Source organism: Paramormyrops kingsleyae, chromosome 4 (genome assembly GCF_048594095.1).
Source record: "Paramormyrops kingsleyae isolate MSU_618 chromosome 4, PKINGS_0.4, whole genome shotgun sequence".
NCBI classification, from domain to species: Eukaryota; Metazoa; Chordata; class Actinopteri; order Osteoglossiformes; family Mormyridae; genus Paramormyrops; species Paramormyrops kingsleyae.
The window spans coordinates 10,176,860-10,201,661 of NC_132800.1; the positions used below are offsets into that span (position 1 = coordinate 10,176,860).

The 24,802-nt window shown below is 42.5% G+C and overlaps 2 protein-coding genes and 1 non-coding gene across 5 annotated transcripts in view; 2 read left to right on the plus strand and 1 right to left on the minus strand.

Moving 5' to 3' along the window:
* Positions 1-13,173: 13,173 nt before the first annotated feature.
* Positions 13,174-24,802, plus strand: part of itprid1 (ITPR interacting domain containing 1) — a 33,362-nt gene continuing 21,733 nt past the window's right edge. For both annotated transcript variants that reach the window (XM_023790592.2, XM_023790594.2), the window contains exon 1: positions 13,174-13,233. The gene's annotated coding sequence lies outside the window, so the exon portion shown is untranslated. The remainder of the gene's footprint in view (positions 13,234-24,802) is intronic.
* On the minus strand, positions 14,603-17,859 carry neurod6a (neuronal differentiation 6a). Of its 2 annotated transcripts, none has more exons than XM_023790597.2 (2): positions 17,668-17,859; positions 14,603-17,303 (listed from the first exon to the last, which is right to left on the minus strand). In XM_023790597.2, the coding sequence occupies exon 2, from the start codon at positions 17,221-17,223 to the stop codon at positions 16,204-16,206; it is 1,020 nt and encodes a 339-aa protein (XP_023646365.1). In that variant the 5' UTR covers positions 17,224-17,303; positions 17,668-17,859; the 3' UTR covers positions 14,603-16,203. The 2 variants fall into 2 exon arrangements, with proteins under 2 accessions (XP_023646365.1, XP_023646364.1); XM_023790596.2 differs by having other exon boundaries at positions 14,603-17,227; positions 17,668-17,856.
* Positions 22,985-23,057, plus strand: trnar-ccg (transfer RNA arginine (anticodon CCG)). The gene has a single exon. It is a non-coding gene; the product is annotated as a tRNA-Arg (tRNA).

Genomic DNA, 24,802 nt, shown 5'->3' on the forward strand with positions numbered 1-24,802 from the left:
TACAAACATGAATAAAAACATCAATGTCACCTGTGAAAATGCACTGATGTGACATGCATGAAAAACACATGATGATGGGCTACAAATATAAATGATAGCAAATTGTAAAAATTTGTGATCATGCAACAGCTGCAATTACCAAAAAGATGAACAAAAAAAAACATGTATGTTAGCTGCAAACATGCATAAAAAGAAACTACAAAAACACAATGGGCAACTACAACCATGTATGACTGAAAACTACAAGAACACATGAATATGAACTGCAAGCATGATTGTGCATTACAAAAATGCTGAATGTGTACAGCAAACATACATGAGTGTGAGCTACAAACATACTTGACTGCAAACTTACAAAACCCTGAATACAATCTATAAAAAACAGGAACCTCAAACATGCATAAGAAGAAATTATAAAAACACATGACTGTGACCTGCAAAAGTTCACGAACGTGACATGTGAATATGTATGACAGAAAACTACAAAAACTTACGATTGTGAGCTACACACATGCATGACTGCAAGCAGTAAACTGTAAACATACGTGGATGTGAGCTACAATCACGCAGCACTGAAAACTATAAAAACATACATATGAACTGCAGACATACATGATTGTTAGCAACAAACATACCTGACTGCGAAATCCCATAAATATGAGCTACAAAATTACACAAATGTGACATGTGTACAACAAACTACAGTATAAATACATATGCAAAAATGCACTACAAAAATACATGAATATGTATTACAAAAATACAAGAACGTTGGCTACAAAAACACTACTACGGACTACAAAAACACATAAATATGGACTACAAAAACACACATGCTTGCTCTGCACAGGCGTTCCATTACCTACTACACTTCTGTGTCAAAGTTTCAAAAAGTGGACAAAAGTGACTCTAAATATCAAGGAGCATGACTAATGGCAGAAGCATGTTAAAATCATTGCCGAAATGTCCTTGGAAGACAAATGAATTTTCAGCAGAATAATTAACTTAATTAACAAATTTGCATGCATATTCATCAGGCTATTGAAGTCTTTTCTGGCCAGCTTGATGAGCACTGGTGTAATAACCATCTCATTTGCATTCTCAGTCTACCGCCGTTTGTGGAGGAAGGCCGAGAGTGGAACAGCACGCGCACACGTGTGAAGAACACATCAGGCAATTGGTGACATGGTGTTTTATGTCCCTTAAGGCCAGGGAGAGAGTCGAACCAATCACCTTCTTTATGTTCACTGACTGACCTGATTTCGGTACTTTTAAAATGGATCTCCCCAGGTTTGGGATCAAACGTGCAACAAAACAAAAGAGGCTTAAGAGAATTTATGGCCAGACGAGCGGTTTTGTGAATAAGAGCCGAGAATTTAAGGCCAGAATCCAACACGCCGGAATTATATGAATAACTGGCTGGCTTTGGGCTTGTTTACAGCATCTGTGATGCATTACATACCCTGTGTCCCACTGTAAGTTATTTTAGGATTTAGAAAAAAATAGGAGGGCCAACCTCATGGGAACTTAGACCAAGGCAACCTGGGCTAAGGTCACACTTGTGTCAGGTGACACATGCATCCTGGGGTGGGGAGGGGGGGGGGGTCAGAACTAGGCCATGCACCTCTGTTCTAAGTGGCACCTGCTGGCAGACATGCACAATACAGTACACACAGACACTCTCTCTCTCTCTTCCCTCTCTCTCCTGGGCACGTCTTGGCACCAGTCCTGAGTAACACCCCCCCGGGCCACCAGCCTGGGCTGCATAAACGGGGTGCTCAGGCCTGCCTCTCCACGGGGCAGCGGTGAAAGCCGCTCTGGTGTGACCGGGCCAGACGACGACCTCCAGGCAATGGATCCTTCATGTTTTTTTTTCCCCAAATGAACTGATACTTTTTTTCTCCCCCAGTGTTTCTGGAAAATGTCTGTGGTGTGGTTCGCATTAAGAGCCGCCATACCGAATAACATTTCACTGTGTGATCGATTAGGCGGCAGCCCCGGCTTCCAACATTCCCACGTGCTATTATTCTAATATCCGGAATCTTGTGGCACGCACCGTGCTGTGGCTCAGTGTGTTAGGACTGTGATCGGAAGGTTGCTGGTTCAAATCCCAAAGTGATTTCACCCTTAAACTCCGATTCCTCCAGTCTGAACCTGCTTTCTCAGAAATGTATGTCGCTCTACATAAAAAGTGTCTGCTGAATAAATAAACTGTAAATATGTGAAGTAAGGAGCTCATCTTGAGTAACAAAGCTGTCAAAAGATGGGGAATAAAGTTGAAGACCCCAACACAGAGACTGGCATCAACATTTACAGTGTTTATTCATCAGACAAGATAAAGGGGTATAAACTATTCAGAGATGGGGGATGAAGCCCCAACGTGAGCTACCTGAAAGCATGCTAGTGCACACAACATTCCTGAAGTGGTGGGCATGGTGTTGAGAGGGAAAAGGGGTCTCCGTTTGCTATGTAGCTGAATGAGTCAGATGCAGTGTCACCTAGGTAAAAGTTACCTTACATTAGGAATATGCTTGTTGTGACACCTTATTGGACTTATTTACCTTGCATTGGGTTCATTTGGACGGGCGAAAGCTGGTGATGCTTTTTTGGGGGGCATTGCATGCTCTCACTGCCGAGGCATATTTGGTGATACCATTCCAGGGAGGGCACTGCATGATCTCACTGCTGAGGTCTGTTTGATGATACCATTACAGAGGGCCACTGCATGATCTCACTGCTGAAGCCTGTTCGGTGATACAATTCCAGAGGGGCACTGCATGATCTCACTGCTGAGGCCTGTTCAGTGATACCATTCCAGAGGGGCACTGCATGATCTCACTGCTGAGGCCTGTTCAGTGATACCATTCCAGAGGGGCACTGCATGATCTCACTGCTGAGGCCTGTTCAGTGATACCATTCAGGGGGGTGCTACATAATGTCAGTGCTGAGGGAGGGAGTCGTATAACTGGTATCTTTCTAGTATGCGTGGGGTGTTTCTGTCAGACCCATTTCTTGTGGGATATTAATTAACCTCCAGGGGCACCCTAATGCCCATTACAAATACCAGACAACACACATGCTGGGGGTTCAGACTTGAGAGATTGCCCAAACTATTACATTTCAGGAAAAAAATGACAATTGGGGAAAAAAGATGGGGAAAAACAATATTTTGTAGAAGTTACATGTACGCAATGGAGCCTTCAAGGGAGCGTGACGGTCATGTGACCTCTGTGAAGGCCTGCAGGGCTCCGGGGCGAGTTAGTGGTGCGGCCAGGGCGTTTGTTTCCCAAAAATGTGCCATTTGATGGGAAAGTTCTAAAGAAAGTCACGGAGCCACAGAGGAATTTGATTACCTCTATCCATTATCCACACAGCACGCGAGCTACGCGCCGGCCATCTGTCATCTGTTTCATTTGCATCATCAACACCTGCCTCCCTGTTTATTGCTCTCCCCCCCCCCCCCACCCGCAGGTTTTTTTGTTATTTTTGTCTTAAAACATCACTTTAATAGCAAGGGAAAATGTTTTTGTTAGTTGCTTGTCCCGAAGCTTCTAGTAGATTCTACTAGCTTTGCAGTATGTAACAGAAATGATTGTGTATGTTCACCACAGAATATTATTTGCTGGACCGGGGGATTATCACACAACTGGAATCTCTGGGTCCCATTGATAAACATGGTAAACATGATATTTATGTGGCTTGACACGCCGTTCACCCCAGCCTCCCGTTAGAACAGCTCACAGGCCTTGGCAGACCAATGCGAATCACCGTTTGTGCCCCCCCCCCCCAGCACATGCCAGAGAAAAACACGATAAGGACACCATACTGGTACAAAACAGTAGAGAGCAGCCTTCATATGCGGAGACCCTTTGAAATAGGTTGCCTATATTTTGTCAGCGTCCCACCCCCCCCCCCCTACGCTGCCCCCTTGAGGGTCCGAGAGTAACTGCCGCATATTGGTGCATGCAAGCTCCTTTTTTGAGATCTGTATGGGGTCATGGACAGGAACATGAGGGAAGACTCTATTGGTGAAGTACAGTAATTGTTTGGTTTTATCGGACTCATGACAGTGAGGTAGGATTTGGGCTCAACCTGCACTCATTCGGAAGTATGTAAAGTGACAGCTTACAACTACAGGAAATAAAATTGCAATAAAATGAAACATGGACGACAGACAGAGGGCCTGAAACGGGAATGTAGAGGACTGTCTATCTAACTCACTGGTGCCCAGTCTGGTCCGTAGGGATCCGCAGTCGGTCCATGTTTTTGCTCCTTCTGAGCTCTCCGCCAGACAGTCCACATTTTTGCTCCCGCACCCCTCCCCCCAAAAAAAGTTTATTCCTCATCTGTACATCCTGTCGCTAAAAAGATTAACTACAAAGTCCCTCTTAGTAACACGAAAGCAGATGAATCTCGAGGGTCCGATGGCATTTTTTTCAGCTGGCATGAAGAGTGTTAAATTTCTTTTTTATCGGGTCTGTAGAAAAATGATTAACGACGGGAATAAAACCGCCCCAGTCTGTGAGTGTAACACCAGCCCACAAAAACTGAGAAGCGTGTTCTGGAAAAAAAACAGGCGATCCCCATTCTGCTGCAGTCCGGGCAGATGTGGAGACTGTGATGCAGTCCAAACTAACAAATGCTGAAAGATACCACATTTAAAATAAAACTCAGTTTAGGCAAATGTAGGTGACGTTTTCATTAGCAAGTTAAAAAAGGGAAACTCAGAGGATCAAAACCCGAATCAGCTTGCTCAGCCCGAGTACAAGGAATTTATGTGCATCTAGTCATTTTTAAGAGAAATAAAGTAGATTACAAAAATAACATTACATAGTGCATTAATATAAAGCACTAACCAACCAGCACCACAGAGTATATACAAGTAAACAAAACAAGGCAGGTAGATCATGCCTACTGAGCTAACTAGAGTGATTATCCAGAGATTGTCCACCAGTCTGTATACAGACAAATGTGTCTGAGGCAAAATGTTTTGACAGATAAAAATGACTATGTAGGCTACATTTTTTTAAATGCCATGTCCTTGGGAAAAATGCATTTTGATCAGAATTACTGTCAGAATTCACTATGGTGAATAATTGCTTCTTACAGTAAGAGAGTCTATTGCATTTTTACTAAGACGATGTTAAGCATTTAGTACTTAAATATCCCAGGATTATGATAAAGGTACCCAGAATCTGGAATGGACATAGGCTTGGCTATCAAGCGGGATTCGCGGCTTCAAGGGGAAGTACATCCTCCATTTGAACATACTAAGAGGATGGTAGGATTTTGGCCAATCCACTTCTTGGCATTTGATGAAATTCTTTTTTAAGCATCCAGTGGATTTAGAGGTTACAAGCTTAAGAGGTAAATATAAGCTTCTTACGGTCCGACATAAAGGCCTATAATTTAGCATTTAGGATCTCTTGGTGTTTTTTAGGAGAAGTTACTACATTTCTGAATTTCAGAATAATTCTAAATAAAAAATGCAAGACATGCATCGCATTATCGTCGGCTGCATCACCCCATGACACATATCTTTGTGGGGACTCTCCATTCATTTCTATGGGGAAAACTCTTATCACAACATGACGACCTTAACCTTAACCATAAGTAGCCAAACTAAATATGAGACTTAAGGTATTTTTAGTTTTCTGATTGCATTGAAAAATTGTCCCCACAGCATCAAAAAATCCACCCACGCACACGCACACAGACCCATACCCTCCCTGAATCCGGCGGCATATGCACGCACAGACGCCCCGCGGTTCTGATGCTGTCGACGGCAATGCGGCAAGACCGCGGTGCCGTCCGTCTGTCTGCGGCCTCAGCAGGGGAGTCGAACAGGGTGAGAGAGGGAAGAACATGCCGGGTAAAACAGCCGCAGCCCTCGAATCAAAGAGCAATTTAACAGCAGATCGCTAATCATATGCTGCTTATTTTAGAGAAAGAGAGATAGAGACAAAACACCTAAATCGCACACTTTCACCAGAGCAGCTATGGGTCCTGCCTCCAGGGGGCACCATCGAGGCCTTTCCTGGAATCCAAACACCAGCCAAGCAGCCTGGATCCCAGATCCCTGTGACTGCGGTGCAGCAGCACCAAACGCATTAGCGCTAATGCAGATCCCAGAGGAAATTACGCTAAAGAAACACCTCATGCACTCGTGACATGTGCGCAAATGTGACACACGCACGGAGGGCGGAAAAGGTGAAAGCAGGGAGTCAGGGAGCAGGGACCCTTAACGTGACAGAACGTGCGACTGTTTTATTTAGTTAATGAGCGACGTGTCAAATGTCTGCCAGCAAAAAGAGGGGGAAAAGAGGAAAGTGAACGCCACAAATGGTTGGCCCGCACCCCAGGAGGGGGTACCATATCAAAAGACAAGAGCCACTCCGCAGTGAGACCTTAGCAGGGCATCGGGGTATCTGGTGTTTCTCAAGCTGCTCGTTTTTACTGCAGGTCTACTGTATAAAAAATACACATCACATGTGTTTGCAGGGCTACTGTAAATGTTGATTAATTCACTCGCGGGGTGACCAATGTGTCATGTGACTAGAGCATGTGACAGGGGCTGCTGTTGAGGGCTTCAGCCTCGAGTCCACATTCCAGCTAGTGCTTGTCCCCGTGGCAACTGCGTGAACATGCAGCCACAGAGACGTGTGGGTGAGGATGTGGCTGCAGAGTGACACGTGAGTACAGGCACAACTCGCAACTGCATAGAAGGGGACACTGACCAACACACTCATCAGCACACGTGAGAAGAGAGGGACACAAATGTCATGCACGCACACACACACACACACACATATGCATGCTGTGTGCTGCAGTTGGTTAGATCTCTACGCCTTTCATCGGAAGGTTTGAATCCCATCCTTGGCAAAATACTCACACTGCTGTCGGGCCCTTGAACGAGGCCTTTAACCCCCCCCCCGAAATGCCAGGGGGGTGCCAGATAAATGGCTGCCAATGCACTTGGACTCCATGCCTTGCTCTCAGCTGTATATGTGTGTCCCTCAAAGGACAGTAAGATGGGATATGCAAAACGAGTTCTGGTCCTGTGATCATACTTATGCAAATGGAAAAAAAAAGTGTCAATTCATTTTCGCTTCACATGTACACACAAACACACACTTACCCTTTTAATTGCTCAGACACCTGATTTTGGGGGCACATGGCCTCGCCCTCGGTGGGACCCCCCGAGATAAACGCTAAATGCGTTAAACATTAGAGGTGGTGAAAGCCAAGATCTTTTCCCAGAGCCCCGATAAACATCTCAGCCACAAAACTGGGAATGTGGGAGACATTAACACGGCACCTACTATACAACCACACTCTCTCTGGTGATGGGAATTAATATGCTAGCTGTAAAACTGGAGCCTAATTTTAACAACTGGGAGGCTGCCAGACCCACTGCAACAAATGGTGGCTTTCTCTCCCCCTTTTTTTGTAATAAACATATCTCGCCCAACATTCCATGGGCTATTAAGTTTAATTGGCAAATCAAGGAATCTCAATTAGCCATTAATTCTACAAATGTCTTTCTGGTCGGAATTTATTTGCCAAAACATTCCAAGCCAAGATGTTGGAGTACATAGATTTTATGTGTTTTGACTAAACGTTAGTTAAACTGATGACAGCCACACCTGTTCTCAGGTAAATACCAGGAACAGGTGTGGCTCACCAGAAGTAGGATAGAAAACCTACGGGATAGTAGCTCTCCTGGACCGGAGTTGGAGACCCCTGCTTTAAACACTACACAAAAGCGCAAAATGATCTCTGTATGAATGCTCCAAATATGAATTATATAACTACTAGGGCTGTCAAATTTAACGCGATAATAGCGCGTCAACGGGAATTCATTATAACGTGACTAATTTTTTTGATGACATTAACGCGTGTTGAGTCAGACGGCAGCTCGGAAAAAATAATGAACAAAGGAAAAGGTATTTTGAATGGCAGGTTCAGCTTCAAAATTCTGTCAGTTGGGTTCGTCGACAAGACCAAAGACATTTGCAGTTATGTGAAATAAGTTACCACCGAAGTACATATAGTCTTAAATATCATACCATGCTGCGGCTCTTCTCAGAACGATAGACGCATTCGCATTTTCATGTCTTAACATATTATAATAATACTTTCGTAAATATAAATAATTTTTAATATTATTATTTTTCATTTAGGTATTTCTTTAGCTATATATATATGTGAATGAGGCGCTTCTGTGACGTCTTAACTGCATAATTTACATCTTCCTCAAAGTCATTCTCTATGAGAGTATGTCTCCAGTCAAATGGTATGCTTTCCGGAGTTTCCTTCAGTGTCCGCGATTGGATGTAGGTTTATTAAGTTTATTGGGACTTATAATTCTTTCATATATTTTTCGTAGTAAATCGTCACCACGCCTTCCCAGATCTTCGTAAAATTATTATATTTTCTCCGATTTACATATTATAGCCAACTGAGTTCAGAGTGGTGAGGATATTTTGCACTGCTCGGTCAGCACAGTCACAAGTATTGAAGTGGAGAGTGAAGGGCAGACAACTGCAGAGCCAAACCAACTTGGGTGAGGGTGAAGACTATCGCTACAGAACTGAACAATATTGTGATATTAGTCACCTTTGCGCTGTTACGCGTCCGAGTGATTTAAAACTGAGAACCCCCCCTCCAAAATTGTATTTCTTTATTTTTTGTAGCCTACTTGAAGTTTTGTTTTCGTGTTAAATGCATATATACCGATATTGCATTAAAATCATATCTCAAACCCTCTTCTCTGTCTATTCTATTGGGGCTCTTTGTAAATCTTGGGTCAGACATGTAGGATAAAATGACTTTTTGTTTTAAAAAGGTTCCCGACCTGTGATCTATACATAGTTATGTGACTAAGTAATATGTAATATTTAGCAGGTCAATGTGCCGATCTCTTGTTGGGCTCGAGTTTTTCTTAAGTGATGAAGGGTTTCTGATGATCTTAGGACAATCTTTGTAGTTGTTTATTGTTGGTAATTGATTTCCAATAATAAATGCATACATTTGCAAAAAGTAATCATGCCTTGCCAACTCTAATATTGCTAACAATATTGACAACTGAAAAAATCCCTTAATGGTAAATGTTGAATATTGAATAAATTCATGATTTAATTTGCGATTAATTTTTGATTAACTATGGACAGTTGTGCGATTAATAATGTTTAAATATTTTAATCTATTGACAGCCCTAATAACTACAGATCAAACACATGTTGAAATGAATGTTAACTTCCGTAAAAGTAGTTTTGAAATATTCTTCTTAACATATATATCTTTAGAAAGTGAGGAGCATGTAATATGCTATTAAGCTAATATAATATTGCATCTTATTCATTTTAAATCATGTCCCCTCACATATTAAACACATTCTTATCCACTTCTGGTTTTTGATGGTATTCCAGTGCACTCCTGTAGTCCTCCAGGACTGAAGGGGGCAGTGAGGACATTACAAAAATGCCCATCTGGTTAGGATTCTTTGTGAACTATGTCCCATTATTATTTGCTAATCAAAATGTCAAAGCATTACACATATTCCACAGTCACACCTATTATAGGCCAGAGAGTTCTCCTATACTAAGTATGCATATATTTACAGTATATACTGCATATACACTGTAGATATAAACTGTAAATGGTGTATATATTGATTTATTTTCCTGTATGACTATAAACATGCCCAGTAAGTACTGCTAGAAACTGGGCACTTACTAATTGCCACAGCTTTCCACTGTACTCTCAGACTCCTCATGGACCGTAGCCCCCCTCAAATGCCGCCCCCCACCCCCAAGCGGTCAGGATACTGACACGGAGGTGCCAGGTCCAGGTAGTGGGGCTGGTCCCGCGAGCCGGGCTGGGGTCCAGGACAACCCCGATCTGGAATGCAAACGAGCTGCTGGCACCTGCAGTCACCTCCCCGGAGGATGGGCTGTTTCAGACGGGCTTACCTCCTAAAACCCTCTAATTAAAAGGACGCCACCCCCCCCCAACTTCACCGCTTGCCTACTCATGGAAAAAAAAAAGATTATTAGGAATTTAATGGGGAGAATTCTGTCTCCCAGACCATCTGTGGTGGCAAGACTGTGGGTAGAGTTTTGGGGAAGTGAGTAGCACGGAAAAAAAAAATCCGGGGGAGGGGGTGCATTTGGTCATGTGACCAGACTAATCGGCATCACAGGGGCAGGATGTTTTTCACTTTTAATTAGCAGGAATTTATCAGCGACGGGACTATTTGTATCCAAGATACCCAGGTGTCCATGTCACACTGAAAGTGGCCCAGCTCAGAGTGAGTGTTAGATCCTGGTGTGTTTGGATCCATCTCTGAGGTGGTTTAACTCTGCCGAAATTGAGTTGAACACCCAGGTGCTTCTGTGATTCTTCCGCATATTACAGCATAAGCCCTTTGGTACCTGGTGAACCTGATGTTTGGTAAGCATAGCAGTAGATGTCAGGCAGACAGTGATGTTTAGGTCTAGCAGCCTGCTTTGAAATCAATAGCACCAGGCAAAACTGAGAAAGGTTCTTCTGTGAGAAAAGCCTCAGTAGATAGCTAGTCTACCTGTATAGATTCACTAGAAGAGGCTCTGAGCAATATATAACAGTAATAATAACAATCAGTTGTTGTAAACATAGCTCGATCTTTAGGAGGGAGTTTATTTTAACGTTATAACATTGCTTGCACTTAGTTGCTTGGATAGTGTGTAACTCCGCACAAGTGAACTCAGGACCCGCACAAGTGTAGCATATATGTAAAGCCCAGGCCCAACTGAGTATCGAATACCAGCGTACTGTATAAGTTTTTTGGCCGAAAGAGAACGTGAAAAATAACGTTAAAACATGAAAAGATCATATTCGCAGCATTCACATTAAATAAGAAAGACATTGTTAGTTTCCTTTTCAGTGGCACGTTTGATTTTTAAGATAGGTCTACAACCCACAGAAGTCTGATCTGCATAGGAAATCGACACCATCACCTAACGGAAATTTTAGTCTCCTAGTAATAATATTCTGTTGCCGCAGAGATGCTTTTCCTCAAATTAACTTCCATGGCTTATAATATTTACCTGCGACCGATTTATAAAGTTTGCCATTTTTACTTACTGCACTGGGTTGTCCTTTACGTGAGGTTTTATTCCCTGCCTTGCTGTTTGCTCCGGACCTCATCGACGCTGCAAAGGACAAGCGGGTACGGAAGATGGATGGATGGATATATTGCTGAAGCAAAATTTCAGGGAACTGGCGCTCAATAAGTAGGCCTACGACAAACAAACCGACTGCTTTTTGGACAATATTCATAACCGAAATTGATTTAAAACGGTCTAAAACGCAGAAAATAAATTACGGGTTAAGAAGCACTCCTTTTCAACAATATGAGCTGGTGTAAAGCGTTTAAACAGACGCTATTTTAACAATACCTGGTAAATTAAAAAATGGTAAATTGCTCTAGAATGGTTTAATAAACGTCTGATAAAATATTGGATGACTTTAGCATATCCTAATGTATAGGCCAATTATCTTATTTCTTAATAGATCAACCTATAAGATTATTTCAAGAGAAGTGTGCAAATAGGATATATTAATCATGGCATTATGAGACATTCTCCCGTAGGCTTAATTTATTAATGAAACGTATGAAATATTTCCCCGTAATTAATGCATTACAAGACCTGTTACGGTAAACTTTGAGGTAGCTTATTAATCAAGCCAATGATTGTAAATGTGGCGCGGGGGCGCAGTTTCTTCTTGACTACAGCGGCAATTTCCGGTGATGATTTGCAGCACTTAGATGGTTCGGGAGACATATTACTGCCCTTCTTCCGGGTAACGTGTGGGTAATTACAGACGGGGTTTGTCAACCTTCAGTCACTTCTGGAAGAAATCCTACCTATAGCTGATTCATAAAAAGCAGGATTTATTTAATCTGCATTGAACAGAATGTTTTTTAATTCAATGTTAGCCCATTTCATTCATTAAAAAGGTCCATAGAAACTGTTATTTTAGCGCATGAAAACAAATGTGCAGCAATAAAACAAATTACTCGCTTAGGACAGATTAATCAATTTTTCGCATAGTTTCTTGGCACAGTGGGCGTATTTACTATGGTTGTGAAAATGTATGTCTCCCCCCTATAGTTTCATAAGTAATAACCTCGAAACGGGGCAGAATTAAAGAGATCCAACCTGCCATTGAAGAATGCTGAACCCACTGGCGAACAGTGGCTGATTTCCAGCAGTCGCGCGGTGCCTGCCAAGTCTTTAAATAGGCACGTGCCACACTGTTTTCTTTTTAATTAGTGCTTGACAGATGGGTCATGGTTTGGGGTTTTGTTACAGACCGGTTTAAAATAAAATATGTTTTCTGTTGGGTGTCACAGTTGATAAATATATTTAATAGTCTATATTTAACAATAATAATAATAATAATAATAATTATTATTATTATTATTATTATTATAGTAGTCGTATAGTAGCAACAGTAAAATCAAATTATTATTATTGTTGTTATTATTATCGTTGCTGTTAATAATAATAATTGTTATTATTATCTTATTATTATTATTATTAATCGTCAATAATAATAATAATAATAATAATAATAATAATAATGTTATTATTAGGTGAGTTGATTTCCCTTACTTCTACCTGTTAACTCCGACTTGCGTATAAAATTAACTTAATATTTATATCCGACTACAAAAATGATTATTACTGTTCACATATAGGTACCGTGAAGGGCCACAGAGTGGCTGCGATCCGGCTGTAACTATATAGTAGCTACAGATTCGGCGAATAATGACCGAAATCGGTAAATAATCAGTCATTCTGAGACGCCGGTTAGGCCGCGCTTGACTCGACATACTAATTTGCTGTGAAACTGGCGCCGAGGCAAACGAGAAAAAAATGTATGAACCCATGTTAAATCGATTATAGTCCTGGCCCAAATATTTCATTCATTCATTCATTAATTAACTCATTCATTCATTCATTCATATAATCAGTATTCTTAAAGTATGTAGTGTGGCATGCGTGTGTCTCTACAGAACACCTAGAAATGTAGTTCTTTAAATAATATAAGTTGGGTAATGGCCAAAAAGCGGTCTCACTGGTCATGCGCCATAAGACAAAGAGCGCAGTAAAAACCACCCACGTCGGCTGGGTGCACCGTGGCGTGACGCGAAGTCCCCTGATCGGTGCAGTTCGTCGTGAGGTAAGTCGTCCGATACCTTGCTTTCGCTTGCTGTCATGCTCTTCTCTGGAGATACTGGTGCACAGTCGCATGGGGATTACCGAGAGGCCGGGCTCATTCTCGCATCCGCAGTCTGTCGCTGCCTGGCCGGCGTCCAACTCCCAAGCTACTTTTGGCTCTCAGGAGGCAACTTCTGTTTTTTACTTTTGACACATCGCTGACCTCGGTCGCTCACAAAGAGTTATTCAATATACAATATGCTGTTCTTTCACCCGAAGGCGGTTTATTTAAAACGCAGCAATTCAGTCAAACAGGTCGAAGTGCTGATATTTATTAGACATATATGGTTACTTACTGCACCCTCTTTTATTTGTCCCTGAGGTTCGAATGATTCAAGTGTTTCATATTGAAGCTACTCTGATTTAAATAGTCTAAAGTATGGGATGGTACAGTTCCGACGGTTTTTGTAGTTGTTTTGATAAAACATTTATACTTGCGGATAACCGAAACTCCACATTACGAATAGGCTGAACTAAGATATCGAGCAACAAGTAATTTCATGTATGAATAGCAGCAGATTAAACATGAATAATTGTGTTTGACGCAAAAAGGCAGATAAAATAACTGGAGATATAGCGTCATATATTCGTTTATATGGAACTCTAACGAAAATAGACATTTAAAATGGGTCATCAAGTATATTGCTTTGTTTGAGCGGTCGCTGTAGTGTTTGATACTATTTGTAAAGTTTAGTCGGGTAAAAAAAAACAAGTGTAATTTTCGTAATAAGTATTTCTTAGCTCCTCTGGTGTGAAGCTTATATGACACCGATATGCTTCTCTCAGGACCCTAAACTAGGCCCCGAAAATTTTTTGCAGTGACTTTCGCAACCGATAATTTACACATAGTTTGTTATATGCACAATTTAAAAAGAATAATTACCCGTTGAGTACCTGCAAAAATCACATAAAACAACCCAATTTATAAAGAATACTCAATGATAAATTATAAAAAGAAACGTTTATACATTTTTGTTATATTTTTATGATCTCAATGCACAAAAAATGTACTGTGCATATCTGTATATATACATGTAACTGAAATTAATTATAATAACCAGTACTGGTAGGCCTATTTAAAACTGCCTATTTAATGTGTATTATACAAAAATGTGGTTTGTAATCTAAAGAGCTGTGGACCATGTAACTGCAGACTGCAGTTATCTGAATTGTATAAAATGAAAATACAATTTGTTAAAATTAATTGAAAAAAAAATGTTTTCCTATCTTACTACTCTAAATCTGATATGCTGTGTAGCATAAAGCAATTTTTTTATATCTTCACTATTGAGGCGCATAAATATCACCTTTAAAACATCGAAATCGAAAGGTTTCGTTTTATAGTTTTATTTTCAGTTTGCTGTACAAAACGACGTCATTGTCGATTACAAATATGTAGAATAACAGTTTAGTGCATGACGAATTTTCGTCTTTAACAAAACTCTTCGTCTTAAGATATCAAATAGAAACATAAAATTTGTACAAAGCCACAACTCAGGACATCCATGCCATTGCATAACTGACACGTGCCAAAGGTTTCATTGAAATTAAGGCAGAGAATCTCCACGCTCTTAAAATGATAAGACACTTGAATACAATCATTTCCACCGAGAATATTCTACAGGTTTCATTCCTACAATGTACATTTAGCTAGGCTTGTAAATATGATTTTGAACCACCATAGGTACAAGACCTCAACACGAATAACAACTGTACATTTGTGGGAAGGTAATAATAACAAAATAATAACAACATAATAATGACAAAAAAATTAACTCATGGTTAAACAAAACATTACACCTGCATAATACATTGCCACAAAACCCACATTCCAAACAAATTATATTTACATGTAAACTGCAGTGTTTTGTTTAAACACTTTAATTGACGGGTCCAATAAATTGACGTCCGCGTGTCCATTTCCATAAAGCGCTAATGACGTCACCGCATGTGCACTCGTGTGAAGACCCTCTTTTTAGGCGTTCCACCGCACGCGACCACTCCGTGTCTGACTGGCTGGGTGATGTTAATAAACCTCGACAAATATATAGCCTACTATGAACTTCCATTCACACATAATCGGGAAAATTAGAATAGCTCAGCAAATCTCAGTAACCATTCGGAATTTATAGACACACGTATGTTACACGGAAGCCGACGTGAATAATCGAACTCACTCCACTAATTATCCTCCATTCATTCTATAGTGAAATACTCAAGACTGCAGACAAAATCTGTATTTATCATGTATTACACTTTTTCATAAACTGAAATGTACGGTTAAAATAACTTTTCTTTGTCATCCGGTGGAGTTTAAAACTTAGTTTCTAATTTATAAAACAAATTTGTCAGGCAAACCACCATGACTCCTTAATACGATTAATACGTAGGCCTACTTTTATTCGATTTCAACAATGGTATTTTAAGGGCAAATACGATTTTTATTGCATAGTTCGTTTTCCCTTTATTGCTTTTGTATTTATTACACCAGATTACTCGTAACACATAAAAATGAGCCCCGGACAGCAGCAGTTAATAATTATGAAACACTGTATCGCTGTTGTCACCGTAGCAAATTAGCTATATATTGTGATTTATTTCAGTTTGGCCAAAATGTATGCTGTATAATTGTATAATTTTAACAAGGGCAACACGTACTTCTTACATTTCAACCCAATTTAAGCGAAACAAAAAGCACTTTTCTGTTGAATTCAGTTAATCTTGTTTCAAGAAATAAAAGCCGGTGGTTTGATATTTTCTTGTTTCTTGTGTGCTCACCGAATATGTCCCCATTATTAAAACACATTAATGTGAAATGACTTGCAACTAGCTGTCATATAAAGTACAATATGTTTGTATTAATAAACGTCTACGTGGAGTCCGTTTTTTGTCATTAGAGGGCGAAAGGGGACCGCGATTTGCTTTTTCCTCATCAATTGTGAAAAGTCGTGCTTAGCTCCTCTTGGGTGGAGAAGGCCTGGCCGCGTAGGTGTATATCATACGGGAAATGGATGTCGCAGGACCCTCTAAACGTGGAGTTTTGGCCCAGGGCACCTCTGGCGGGCACCGCGCAGTAGCGCATGCCGTAGTGGCAACTCTTGCCATACTCACCAGGATCTTCGTGTTTAAGGGAAAATATCCCGTTAAAGTTCATGGGCGGGCTGTGGGGACCATCAAACTGGGGACTGGTGCATTCGGGGGACGTGCTCTCGTAGAAGGACTCGTAGGCACTGCAGTAACTGTATGATCTGAAGGCCTTAGAGCTGTCCGCGCTGGGGCCGCCGTGCCCGGTGGGCGTGCCGACATCGGGGCTGTGGTAAGGTGGGTACAGCGCGTCGTACGGAGATCTGCCGCACAGAGACGCATCCCCGTTGTGATCCGCGATGAAGTTCCTGGCGTTAAGCTGGAGGCAGCCGGCTACCAAGTTGGTGGTGGGCTGGGACAAGCCTTTGCACAGAGTTTGCACGAAGGTCAACAGGTCGGGTCTCTTGCCGGTGCTGAGGACTTCCGACAGCGCCCAGATGTAGTTCTTCGCCAGGCGCAACGTCTCTATTTTGGACAGTTTCTGCGTTTTGGAGTAGCAGGGCACCACCTTTCGGAGGCTGTCCAGTGCGTTGTTTAGCCCATGCATCCTGTTCCTCTCTCTGGCGTTGGCTTCCATGCGTCGCAGTTTAACCCTGTCGATTCGCGCTTTGGTCATCTTCTTTTTCCTTGGTCCTCTGCGCCTGGGCTGCCCGTTCTCGTCTTGGCCTTCCTCGCTTTCATCGTCGTCCTTCTCCGACTCTTCCTCCTGGGGCTTCCTTTCTGCCTCCGGGTTGGAAATCGGTGACGTTTCAATTTTCGGAAAGGGGTCCTGTTTCCTGACCCTGATTTCAGCGACACAGTCTCGCGGGAAGGTGCCAAATTGGGTCTCTGGCATCATTGCTGGCTCTTCGTAGGGTAAGGTCGGCATTGCCCTACCAGAGACGGGAATAACGCAAAGTCAGAGCAATCCTGTCGCAGATCCTACCCGCTGAAAATCGCCGTGCAGAACTGTAAAAAGGCAGTTTAAATGACAAAAATGATCTGCAATGTGATTATGCAACAGTTACCAAATATTATTATTAAAACTCGAAATGAACTATTATCAAGAAAATGCCTTATCTGAAACAACATAAACCAAAGATAATATGTCTGACCCGGGAATAATCAATGATTATTTGAAAGTGTAATAAAAATAAATTACACCACATACCGAATGTGAACGATCTGACTGACTTTTTAGATAACTAACACGTAATACCACAAGCGATAAAAGCACGGATTTCAATAAGGCTAAGAATATTTTCTCAGAAAGCGCTAACCTAGCCACATGATTTCCGATAATAAATTAATATCCCCTGGTGATTATTCTTACCTAGATTTCGTAGCAACATTTAGAGTTGTTTTTCCATTCCCATTTAAATTGAGCGCAAGCCTATTTCTTGCTCGGCATTGGACATGTCACGGCGATGCTCTGATCTTCTCTTTCGCTGCCGCTTTCTTTCTCTCTTTTGAGAAATGACACCGATGCCAACTGCCAGAGCTGGTACCCATGCCATCTGGTTCTGACGTCACGTGGCCGCGGCTGCCACGTGGTTCAGTCCCGCGGGAGCGTCGCTCCGCAGCGCGCGTCTGGCGCGTGTAACCGGGAAGCACCGAGAAGCTCTTATTCACAGTCAACAAATCCGACCGGAGGCTAATACCAGCATCATCCGCTTCGGGAAAGTACTTATCGCTGTTTAACGGGCATTCAAATCCTGATTAAAACTTTATATCCCCCCTTACAACAAGATTAATTACTAAAATCGAAGTACATAAAATGTACATATTTGTTGACAATGAGGTGTGATTTGATATTGGGTTTTAGGACACAAATATACAGTGGTGTAAGAGAGAGTATATATTTATATAGTAATATAAATATAACTGTCTGTTTATTGGGGAATGACTGAAGTCAAAATTAACTATTGAGGGGGGCACATCCCACCCCCTAGTTCGTACACCCCTACACACACACATAGCTGTGTATAGCTATGTGTCTGGGCCCTTCCATGCAGAATTCACCCCCAGCTCCAGTGGTGCTGCCCACTGGCTGACCCTGTGCTGTGACCCTCAAACTCACTCTCTCCTGTGTGTGTCTCTTGGAAAGCAAGATGGGGTAGGCAAAGGGAGAATTTCCCCATGGGGATATGAAGTATCACTATTCTATTCTATTCTATTCTATTATATACATATGATATGTTGCAATTACATTTAGGCCTAAATGCTTGCGTTTTATGGCAGTAACCATTCAGGGTGTCACAGGTCCAGAGTCAGTGTGTTCTGAGTAAAGTTACATCAAGTACACTTTGTGATAGTCAGCTGTTACATTTTAGTTTCATTCCAACTAAATCAGTGACCCAGCTCATTGTGGGTGATTTATGGTTTCATGTTGCCCAGAGAATTAATCCAGATCTTTGTGAATCACTCTTGCTGCGTAAATGAGGCGAGTTTGTGTTGCAGCTGTCTCATACGTTGGGGGGCAGTCATGATGCTCACTGATTATAGGCTGATTTTGGGAGTTAAAAATGTGGGACAACCAGTTCCAGGCAAATTCCTCTCACCTTGAGACTGAGTTCTGTCATCTGCACATGTCCAAGTATATACCAGGTGGATTGTTACTCCATAACCATCTCCTTCATGTCCAGTATGTGTAGCTGTGGTCAGGCGCCGCATATAGGGGGTGTAATACAGGACGATCGGGGCCTTAAAACAATTGGAACATAATTGGATTGGCCTGTGTAGGAGCCCAATATGACATGCTTCTAAGGGGCCTAGAACTTGTTTCTGGTCCATATATATGGACACATATATTCCGCTTGCCCTTGTCACCTCATGACCCTGACATGTCACCAGGTTTTTCTGGCTGTGGCCCCATCATGGTTCCTGGTCTGTCTTCTGAAATGATTCTGTACCCAATGCACTCCATATCCTGGAAGACTTCAGAGTGGTTCCCTATATCCAAAAAGTCTAAAAACATCTCCACAGGTATGGACCTACAAATATTACGTTATGATGCTGAGCTTCCAGCCATATCTGCTCATTTCTGTGTTTACTCTCCATATTTGTCCCTGTTTTTCCAGCTAATTGGAGACAAACCTTGGGCACCCAGGCGCCCTCACTCTGTTACAGGAGCTGCACACGCCACTCTGCCCAAACACACACACAAATGCACACAAAGTGCCTGCAGCGTTAAAGCCGCCCAAGTATGAAGGACGTCCGTGCTCCGTATGTACCATGCGCCTCCATCCTAACGTCCGTGCCCGGTATGTACCATGCGCCTCCATCCTAACGTCCGTGCCCCGTATGTACCATGCGCCTCCATCCTAACGTCCGTGCCCCGTATGTACCATGCGCCTCCATCCTAACGTCCGTGCCCCGTATGTACCATGCGCCTCCATCCTAACGTCCGTGCCCCGTATGTACCATGCGCCTCCATCCTAACGTCCGTGCCCCGTATGTACCATGCGCCTCCATCCTAACGTCCGTGCCCCGTATGTACCATGCGCCTCCATCCTAACGTCCGTGCCCGGTATGTACCATGCGCCTCCATCCTAACGTCCGTGCCCCGTATGTACCTTGTGCCTCCATCCTACTGCTGTCACGCGATGCATCTCTGTGATTGGTCACCGTGTTTGTTTTCTTGCCCATCGGAATGCGAGGTGCCTGCCGTCCTTACTGTATCCCCCCCAGTGCAGAAAGTGCACGGAGCCCGGGCTGCTTCCCGAGGAGGACGTGGCCATGTCCTGTGTTGCTGGCAGCTCGTTCACATGCACATGGCGTATTGGGAGGGGGGGGGGCTGGGGGGCAGAGGGGGGATTTCGCCTGGATCCGGGCACCCATCTGTGCTGGTGTTTATGAGTGGGGGGAAAGAGTAGCTACCCAATGAAGTGCCACACACACACACACACACACACACACACACACACAGATGGGTGCATGTATATAGACACTATAAAGGAGTTGAGCACATACTGCGCATGTTTATACATGCTAATTGCGTTGTATTATGGGCATGGACATGCAGATCAGTCAGTTCATGGAATGTAGCACATTTTCACAGTATGACAATATACATATACATAATACATACACAAATGATGTACACATATATTTACACTATTAGGCAACTCGACGGGCACACAGAGACACTGGTCCACGTACATGTGAACATGGCGTGACGTGTATGTATTAACACACTACTGCACAGTACCACAGACACAGGATACATATATTGATGCACACACACACAACACCATGGTGGATGACCCCTCCCCCCCCCCACCCCCACACCCCAAATGCCTCAGCTGGCTCTGTTCTTTCCGGTCTACTGAACACAGCAACATCTGATGAGTCAAACTTCCCATTTCAGACTAATCAGTTGACTGCACTAATTGCAAATGCAAATATGCAAATTCATATTAATTAATTACTACGTTAATTAGTTCCCTGCTCTTTTCAGGCAATAAATCATCACGCGGGAGAGAGCCGGAGAGGGGTCCACTGCCATTTCGCCCCCCACATAAAAATTTAATCAGCCGTCTCTGGAAATACCTTCCATCCAAGTTGGAGGGGGAGCAGCCACAACCAGTAGCTGCCATATTTGTCCGCCCTGAAGGTAGAAAGAGCTAGCGAAGCAACTAAAGAGAGAGATGGAGAGAGAGATAGAGAGAGACTCCTCTCACATCTCTCACACACCTTCCCAGATGAGTGTTGATTTAATTATCATATCATCAACTTTTAAAGTGATAGATTCAAAGAGTGGAAGCTGTGAGGGTGGTGGGGGGGTGGGTTGGTTGTGTATGGGGGGTGCTCATTGATCTTTCAAGTAGCTGTGCTGGGGATGCCTCACCACTTCACAGGATTGGGCATCACCGTGGTGAAGGGGGTGGGATTTGGTCTGACTGGCAGTTAGGTGGCCACTGTTTCTGACCCCCCAAGCAGATCCCCAGTCATACCAAAGGGGGAAGCACTTGGATCTGATCTTGAAGTTTACATAAAAGCTCTTCCTGTACACCTGTATCACATGGAACTCTGGTTGTGCAGCTCAACAGGAAGTAGCTACTCTGCGGACCAATCAGATTGCTTCCTGTGGTTTCTTTAAGGGGTTGTTATAGGGCATTTGTTATAGGGGGGCTGTGCCACTCTTTGTTTACCAGCTCGGCGGCTCAGTTAATACCGTCCAATCAGCCGGAGACCAACACAGAGTGTGATTCCAAAGAAAGTGATTCCTTGAAGCTTTAAAGTTCTTTGGCCAGCCTTTGCATGTTATTGTGTTTATATAATAAAAAAATATTCAGGGATACAGAAGATGCTGGGGAAAGAGCTCATAACCAAAGCAAACAAACAAAATAGCCGAGGTGCATATTGACGGTACCCAGGTGTGAATTCAGGCCTGCTACGAAACAAAGACACATGAATTATTTATATGTTTTTAACGAATATTTTATGGAAATTTGTTCTCAAGTGTGGGAGGCTGTGTACTCTGAGCACAATTGTTTAGGAAAAAAATCTTGGCAAATATTTTATTTACTAAGGAGTAGGCATTACAGAGCATTTATTATTTTAGTCGGTTTGCCAGTGCCGTGAAAGCTCTTCATGTCACACGTTTATATAGCCGGATATTTTTATCAAAAAGGTATGAAGGCAAAACAGTGGGACCCCACTGTGATTCGAGTGCAAAACTTTGCTGTCCAAAGCCTTTACCGCCAAGCTGCTAGCTGTGTGCTTTTTCGTTTAGCTTGTTCTGTTTACCTCTGGCATCTAGGGCTAGGATGAGTAATTATTGATCCCCAATAGTCATACACCAATCTGCACATTAGGTGCCTGTCAAAAAAAGAATTAAGTTGTCTTCAGAAAGTAAAAACAATTTTATAAATGATTAGTGATCATATTACGTCACTGGTGTGGAAAACCATTTTATAGGTAGCTGGCTGAAAACACCCGCTCCAGCTGTTTTTTGGAGGCTGGAAAACAAGAGATTGGGGGAAAACATTTGGATCATATCAGTATCAGAGGTGTGAAAAGCTGCTGCCATAGGGAATGAGACAGGAAGGAGGTGGAAGACATGTTTGCCAGGGGATGGAGTAGTGTTTGCTATTTATTATTAAGAATTTGTTTTTGGTATTTGGTTTTGACCAAATTATATAAAAATTATGAAACTTTTAAGACGTAATGAATGTTTTTTTTTCATGGTGCATCCATAACTCAACAAACTTGCATGGGAATGGAACATTTGCATGTATTTAATGTATGCAAACAGGACATAGTTGGCCATTTACATAATGGGGGGGTCGGGGTGGACTGTCTTGTTTATCATGAGCAGCACTGCGTCCAGCGTTTAACAGCCCCTAAAAAAAACATAGTGAAACTGAAAGCCTGTAACCAGGCAGAGGACATATGTATCTTCAGTATGTATGAGTGTCTATGCAGATTTGGGTGCCGGGGATAGCAGCATAATCAGATGGTGTTGTGGTCTGTGTCATGGCCCGGTGACTGAGACTGACACAGCCTAAAATATCATAAGAGGATCATCTGTGGTCCCTTGGGGGAGCCATGATTTGTTTCTGCACATGCCTCAACATGTTTGACATAAAATTCAAAAAGAAACACCCTCCATCGGTGAAACTGCATTTCGTTTGGAATCGATTGTTGACCCAGTGGCCTAATGGATAAGGCATCAGCCTCCGGAGCTGGGGATTGTGGGTTCAAGTCCCATCTGGGTCATTTTGTTATAAAACCCTTACCCAGGTGTGTGCAATCTTATCCGCAAAGGGCCAGTGTGTATGTGGGTTTTCGCTGCAACTCCCTAATTAGATTACAAATTAAAGGACTGATTGGCTGAAGAGTCGTCACACCTGGGTTTAAACAATTGATCTACAGGTTATCCCAAAAACCTGCATACGCACCGGCCCTTTGCAGATAAGATTGGCCACCCCTGCCATAACCAATGGGAAGTGGGTGAACCACAAAAATAACATGAACTTTATAGTGATGGTTGAAGATGACTATGGGTATCTGCCGTTCATCAAACTATGATCAAATAAACAATTAAATGCACTTAAGACCTGTGTGGAAACAGCTATGTATTATATATTGAGTGGTTTGGTTGTAGGGGGCAGGACAGGGCATTATGTACTAGAGCTCATAGGTGGTTAAAGGTGTAGATGCACAGTCTAGAGGTTTTGTGATTCATTCCCAGTCTGTCAATCAAATTTGAATATGCCTGATTCCTGAAGATTAAGTATTGAAGAGTATTTACGTCCCATAATTCCCAATGGAAGATGAAAGAGAAAAGCCTTTTGGCCTTTTGGGAAAATATCTATTTTTAAATTATTGTTTTAGATGCAAGATAAATCAAGGATGAAAATAAGGCATGGGGAGTGAGTCTCTGGATCATTGACGGTGATGTCTGGGGACTGGCAGATATGGTCGGGTGAGCCGGTTGCTGTGAGCTGGGGGGGTGATGTAGATGACTGGAGAAGGCTGACACATGCATCCTCTCTCTGGATACTGTGGCAAGCCGCGTGTCTGGGTACCAGATGGCCCCGTGTGGGAGGCAGAGGGGCATGAGCTGAAATATATTTTTGAAAACTAGTTAGACGATATAGGCACAAGCAGAGCTAAATGGCAGGCAGAAAAATCCTGGTGAATCAAACTGTGGAATGAGGATAATTTGAGAAAGAAGAGGAGGATAGTAACACATGTTTGTATGTGACAGACACCTGCAGCAGTTAACCCGCAATAGTGACACGCTCATCCACAGACACCTGCAGCAGTTAACCCGCAATCGGGACACGCTCATCCACGCAGTGCCTTCAGCTACACCATGGCTCTACGTGCTGCCAGCCCCGTGTCCTGTGCAGGGTTATAGGTAGCCTACTGCAGGCATTACAGGGGGGACATCCTGGACAGGATGCTGGACATTCAAAGGGCACATACACTCCTGAACACTCTGGCCCCTCCCAGTCTGTTAAAAGGACTAATATTATTGGCCAGTCTGTTAAAAAGGCTAATATTATTGGCCAGTCTGTTAAAAGGGCTAATATTATTGGCCAGTCTGTTAAAAAGGCTAATATTATTGGCCAGTCTGTTAAAAGGGCTAATATTATTGGTCAGTCTGTTAAAGGGCTAATATTATTGGCCAGTCTGTTAAAAGGACTAATATTATTGGCCAGTCTGTTAAAAAGGCTAATATTATTGGCCAGTCTGTTAAAAGGGCTAATATTATTGGCCAGTCTGTTAAAAGGGCTAATATTATTGGCTATTTGGTTATTGGTTACTTACATATTATTTACATATTACATTTCTTGTCTTTCTGCTTGCATTATTCAGGGAGTTGCTAGCTTGTTGTGCTGATGCGCACAATAACAGCAGTAAAGATTTGAATTGAATTAATAACTTCAATAACTCTGAAGCGAAATCTATTTATTTATTGTGCATTATTCTCATCCAGCTCCATGACAAATTTG